The sequence below is a fragment of the Saccostrea cucullata genome, unplaced genomic scaffold (assembly GCF_032062105.1).
Source record: "Saccostrea cucullata isolate Sc308-1 unplaced genomic scaffold, CSIRO_AGI_Scuc_v1 ctg746, whole genome shotgun sequence".
NCBI classification, from domain to species: Eukaryota; Metazoa; Mollusca; class Bivalvia; order Ostreida; family Ostreidae; genus Saccostrea; species Saccostrea cuccullata.
The window spans coordinates 802,650-808,408 of record NW_026938715.1 but is presented as its reverse complement, the minus strand read 5'-3'; the positions used below and the strand labels follow the sequence as shown (position 1 = coordinate 808,408).

At 33.2% G+C, this 5,759-nt stretch overlaps 1 protein-coding gene across 1 annotated transcript; it reads right to left on the bottom strand.

The window, feature by feature from the left end:
• Positions 1–925: 925 nt before the first annotated feature.
• On the bottom strand, positions 926–5,759 carry LOC134251034 (uncharacterized). Its single transcript, XM_062733397.1, has 5 exons — positions 5,524–5,759; positions 5,102–5,158; positions 2,625–2,751; positions 2,222–2,353; positions 926–1,890 (listed from the first exon to the last, which is right to left on the bottom strand). The coding sequence occupies exons 1-5, from the start codon at positions 5,662–5,664 to the stop codon at positions 1,598–1,600; spliced, it is 750 nt and encodes a 249-aa protein (XP_062589381.1). The 5' UTR covers positions 5,665–5,759; the 3' UTR covers positions 926–1,597.

Here is a 5,759-nt window from a genome sequence, read left to right as displayed (position 1 = left end):
ACATGTATGCCTGTGCATAGTGACCATACCTTCTTGTAGAAGTCCAGTATATATATCTATGTTCCAAATCCCATCCTGTTTGGTTGAAAACCAAGGGAGTTATGGCTGTTTAAAGTTTCAGCCAATCAGATTGCAGCGCACGTACACGCACATGTATGCCTGTGCATGGTGACCATACCTTCTTGTAGAAGTCGATTATATATATCTATGTTCCAAATCTTATCCTGTTTGGTTGAAAACCAAGGGAGTTATAGCAATTTAAAGTTTCAGCCAATCAGATTGCAGCGCACGTGCATGCACGTGTTTTCATGATAATTGCTATATACCATGTTGTAGGATATCCTTATGCATGGCTATGTTCAAAATTTCAAAGGATTTCGTCAAAAAACAAGAAAGATATAGAGACTTTAGTTTCAGCCAATCAGAGCAAAGCGCACGTGCATGCGCGTGAGATCTTGCTATTTTGACCATGTCATCTTGTCTATAGTTCTAATATATCTTTACACTATGAGTTTCAAAGCATTTCATCAAAAAAAAGAAAAGTTAAGGCAATATACATTATATTGGTCATTTCACATGATGCACGTGCGCTCTTGCAAGCACGTGCGCACAAAATGACCTTGATTCCGCAAATCTACATAACATGTCTACTGACCCTAAAAAGGTTTTACCTACATCGGATCAACAGTTTACAAGATCACTCCCGGACAAAAAAGTACCCAGGAAGAAGAAGAAGAAGAAAAATAATAATAATAAGAAACAGAGTAAAAACAATATGTTCCCCAACTTCGTTTGGGGAACATAATAATAATAAGAAACAGAGTAAAAACAATATGTTCCCCAACTTCGTTTGGGGAACATAATAAGAAACAGAGTAAAAACAATATGTTCCCCAACTTCGTTTGGGGAACATAATTTACGGGTACCAGTAAATGCTCTACAGAACTTTTTGCTTTACTTTCCATTAAAATATACATAGAAGTGAAGGGCAAACTTCAAAAGTTCTGTAAAAGAGTATATTTGGAGAATTAGTATAAATTAGATATTCATGTGTAGATATTTAGAAATTCTTTGAGAATTTGAAATCTCAAAATATCCCACCGAGTAAATAAGTCAAATACTTTATACAAATGAAATATGCAGATAATGAACAGCAATCAAGCTCAAAAATTCATTGAAACTCTCTTATAAATCGGCAGCAAAGAAAACACGGACCTCTTAAAACAGCAGAGATAAATTAAAATCCACATTTTGTGAAATCACAGACAACTGCTTTTTCGATAAAAATGGACCTCGAGTTCAATTAAATCTATTCTGAAACTATATTGCTTTATAGTGATTTGAACATTTTGTTTGAAAGTAAAGTAAGGAAAGTAAAGTAATTATAACAAAGTATTACAATGAAAAGAAGAATATTTTTGCACCGTACTAAGGTGCCTAGATGTCATTAGATGATAAAAAAAATTATTTCGTATTCGTAGGAAATTTTCTGAGGAAAAGGTTTATACTTTAAACATTGACATACCAAGTAACAATTACAGACACCCCATAGACCATCTTGTACACAATACAACCAAAAGAAACTGATTACATAAAATTAAAAACGTCCTTCTTGGATAGTAAGATTGACAGTAGGAATAGAAGAAACAACATCAATCTTTCGACCATCTGTGGACGGTTCTCGTAGTTTTGAGTATAAAATACGACTGCAAACCATGCCCAGTATGACAAACACCAGACCGATACCAGACAGAATGATAGATAAGGGTGTTTGAACTTCAATCTCTATGATTTTAAGGTTCAAAAGACTGAGTGTAGATTCCACAGTGTCCAATGCCACTTGAACCGTTGCAACGACCATTCGTATAATCAAGAAGGATTCAGATAAAGCTGTAAAAGAATATAAGAGATAATAAAGTAGTCTAAAAAAGGGAAAAATCATTAACATTATCGTGAAACCTCTGTTTTTCTTTTGATGATATATTTTGAAAAATGCTTAGCTTAACCCTAGCGAAATTTTTTGCTTCAAAAGATTTAGTCATTATTTATTATCCTATAATTTACGTTTATGCTTTTCGTTGCGTATTAAAAAATCTTTTATATCTGTTAAATGTGATGAATTAAAAAAAATTCTTTCAATTGGAATTATATACACATCATCAGTGTACGTATTACTGAAATAATGTAAAGCCATTTGGAGGCACAACATTTGTAGTCTTACTAGCCAAAAGTATAACAATTCCACCGGCTTTAACCTTCGATGATGATCCACAGTTTAACATAAGAAGTAAAAAGCCAATGACACATAATGAAAGGGCAACTGTACTCGTTATTTTAAGTTCTAATAACTTAGCTGAAAGAAAACCAGAAACAAGACATATAAGCCTAGCTCGTTTTTCCAAGAAATTAACGGTACAAATAAAATGTTCTTTTGCACTGATTGAAAAAGCATATAAAATTTTATGATAAGTCGAGTATAAATGAAATTAAAAAGCTATCTTTGAAATTTATCTCTCATTCTTGGAAATATTTTAATGTTGGTAATTTCCCGCAGTATGATTGCATGAAAAACGCTCTATATAGGAATTTATTTCTACTAAGAGAAGAAAAATGTAGAAGCTTACGGAGTTTTTCCACCACAGCATATACTGGTGAAGGAAGTTTGTCGAGGGGGACACGAAGGCAATTACCACTTGTACACAGCGTACAATGAAATATGCCCAGTTCAACACGAACTGGTGGCAAAGAAATCTAAAATAATAAATAATAATAATGTGAAATAATAATTATGTAATCCTGAAAGTTTCACAAATTTTGTTTATCGATTACAATATTAAAATCCGAGCTACATATTTAAAAAGGATGAGTGAATATTATCCAAACAAGAGGCCCACGGGCCTTATAGGTCACCTGAGTATCATGTAACAACTTTCCAGTGATTGTATTTGATTCGTGTTTTTATCCAAAAGCCATGAAATTCACAAATTTTGAAGGAGGCACCATTGCTTATCAAAGGGCAGATTTCAAAGCATTAATTTATTTTTAGTCAAAGTACCCCCTGATACCCCTGACCCAGTGGCCCTAAAATCATCTATTTTGAAAGAGACCCCTTTCTTCATTATAAGGCCAGCATTTTTTTTATGTTTAGGTTTAGTAATGAAGATGAGAATAAAAAAGTCCTGAAGGAGAAGGAAATAAAAAAAAAATTGATAAATCAATTATTAACATTTGTATATTCTTTTTAATGCTATTCTAATAGGCTCCTTACCACTGGACACATAATGCTTACAAATAGGAAAGTAGAACATTTAATTGCTTATTTCATCATCCAGTTTGGGCCAGTTATATAAATTGTGTGATGCTGGTCAAAATATCTTTTAAAAAATTAAAAAATCAATTCTTTAAAAGTCTTTCAATATATCTTCATTCTTTAAATATGTGTTAGGTGAATGTGTAGACATTGTTCTAAAATTTACTTGATGCCTAAAATTATAATTCCTATATCATAAAACAGACAGGGTGTATTGGGAAGTAGGATGAACATTTTTTCAATTAAGTGTAAAATAATTTTTTCTCGCTGATACAAATGATACAACATGCCTGTATATATTTGTATATTCATTTCTTGCCGCCTTTTAAAAGTTGAATTTTTTTTATTTCTTCAGGTTATTTTTTATTTCTTTCTCAAATGGACTTGACTTCTCCCATAGTTTTATTCATAACATCTGATGCATAAGCAACCCTTTTCTGAAGAATGATGCTTAGACTGTAAGCTATAACAGAGACCTAAACTGTAACAATGTCGCTGGCAATATGCAATAGCTACCACGGGCAGTTTAAAACCTGAGGGAGGAAAATAATTTACAGACAGATACATGTACTTTTGAAACGAATACATAATTATCTCACCAGCATGTCATTGTGCAGCAAAGTCGTCAGCATTTTATTTGTCCTTTAAACGGGTGAAACGTTCTGAATGGCAATCGTATCAATGAATTTTACACTAAACCAAGCTATCTTCTCAGATCTAGCTTTATTTACCCGCCGTTTCATCTTATAACCGGAAGTGCGAGTTCGTAAATTTGAAATATCGATCCCGACTCAAATTTGACATCGGAAAGAAAAGAATTTATTTTTTTTTCTGAAAATTCAAAACCTTGAGCAGAGGGTTTGTAAAACTGGAAGTAAAATAAATCCTGGCCTTAAATATGTAATTAGATCATTAGTATATTAACCAGGAGTAAAGGATAAAATGTTCAAAGAATTCATGCATTTCACTATATAATCATTAGAGCCCCACCTTAAAACAAGAACCCCTGACCCTGGGGTCATAAAATTCACAATTTTGGTAGAGGCACTCTTGCTCATCATAACCATGTACTTAGTTAGTTTATTTAATACCCAGGAGCAGAGAAGAAGATTTTTAAAGAATTCATGTATTTTCATTATATAATCAATAGATCCCCGCCTCAACACCAGAACCCCTGACCCTGGGGCCATAAAATTCACAATTTTGGTAGAGGCACTCTTGCTCATCATAACTATGTACTCAGTTGGTTTATTTAATACCTAGGAGCAGAGAAGAAGATTTTCAAAGAAATAATGCATTTTCACAACCTACTTATTAGCCCCGCCCTAGCACTAGAACCCCTGACCCCAGGGCCATGAATTTCACAATTTTGGTAGAGGACGCAGTGCTGATTACAATCATGCAAACAGTTTGACTTCTTGATGTCCAGGAGTAAAGATTTTTAAAGATTGCATTAATTTTAGTGGTTTTGGCCCCACCCCTCAGACCCCAGGGGGGCAGGAATCATGAAATTCACAATTTTTTGTTCCCCTTCACCCATAGATGCTTTGTGCCAAATTTGGTTGAAATTGGTTCAGTGCTTGCAAAGCACAAGCTGAAAATGTTCAAATGTTAACGCACGAAGGACGACGCACAACGCACGACGACAGACGAAAACAGATAGCAATAGGTAACCTGAGTTGACCTAAAAATTGGTTAAATTATTCTTCCAAACAAAGAATAAATTTTTAAAATACATCCAAACTTTTAAACTGGGAGAATTTAATTTTTTATAGAAGAAAATTATCTTACTCTTTTAGAAGGAATGATGTTGTTGAGATTCAAAAGCGAGTTTAGGGACAAAATATTCTGCAAAATAAAGGATAATTTTACTGATTACTGCATCACTGGAAGAATAGGGGAATTTATTTTAAGGTTAAGTTTAAGGTTGCATTCATAATTAAATAAGTTTTATCAACACATACACGTAGATCTGTATATCAATGCCTCTTTAATTAATAAACGTAGCATTTAAATACTTTTCTCTTCATCTTCCTATAAAAATGTTACGAATTTTTAATGTAAATTTTTTCAATTATTCCATTTTTATCCATCTATCAATGTTGTATAAGTATCACTTTTAAAAAAATGAAGTTTATATTCTTTCCCTTATGTTATTGGCGTCTGGATACACACAATGCTAAAGCAAGTAAAGGAGCACATAAACAGCTTACCTCAAGAATAGATGTCGGCTGAATGCTGCTTGTTTTTAAAGTTACAACAAACCAGCCTCTTGTTAAAATGGACGCCAACCACAGACCCAAAGCAATAAACACTGTCATCAAAGTTAACAAGAATACCAGCCTTCTGTCCATCTTGATTTTCTACTGTTTGAAAAAGTTGAAAGCTGTTAAAATATTTTCAAACTGTCACTCCATGCATAAATGAATTATGTCTTTCGCTTTTGTGC

Bases quoted from the DNA above. Each gene is read 5' to 3' on its own strand.
- LOC134251034 (XM_062733397.1), bottom strand. From the start codon at position 5,664: ATGGACAGAAGGCTGGTATTCTTGTTAACTTTGATGACAGTGTTTATT. The intron at 5,159-5,523 runs GTAAGCTGTTTA...TTTATTTTGCAG, and splicing joins AGCCGACATCTATTCTTGAG to AATATTTTGTCCCTAAACTC. The intron at 2,354-2,624 runs GTAAGCTTCTAC...GTTTTCTTTCAG, and splicing joins TGCTGTGGTGGAAAAACTCC to CTAAGTTATTAGAACTTAAA.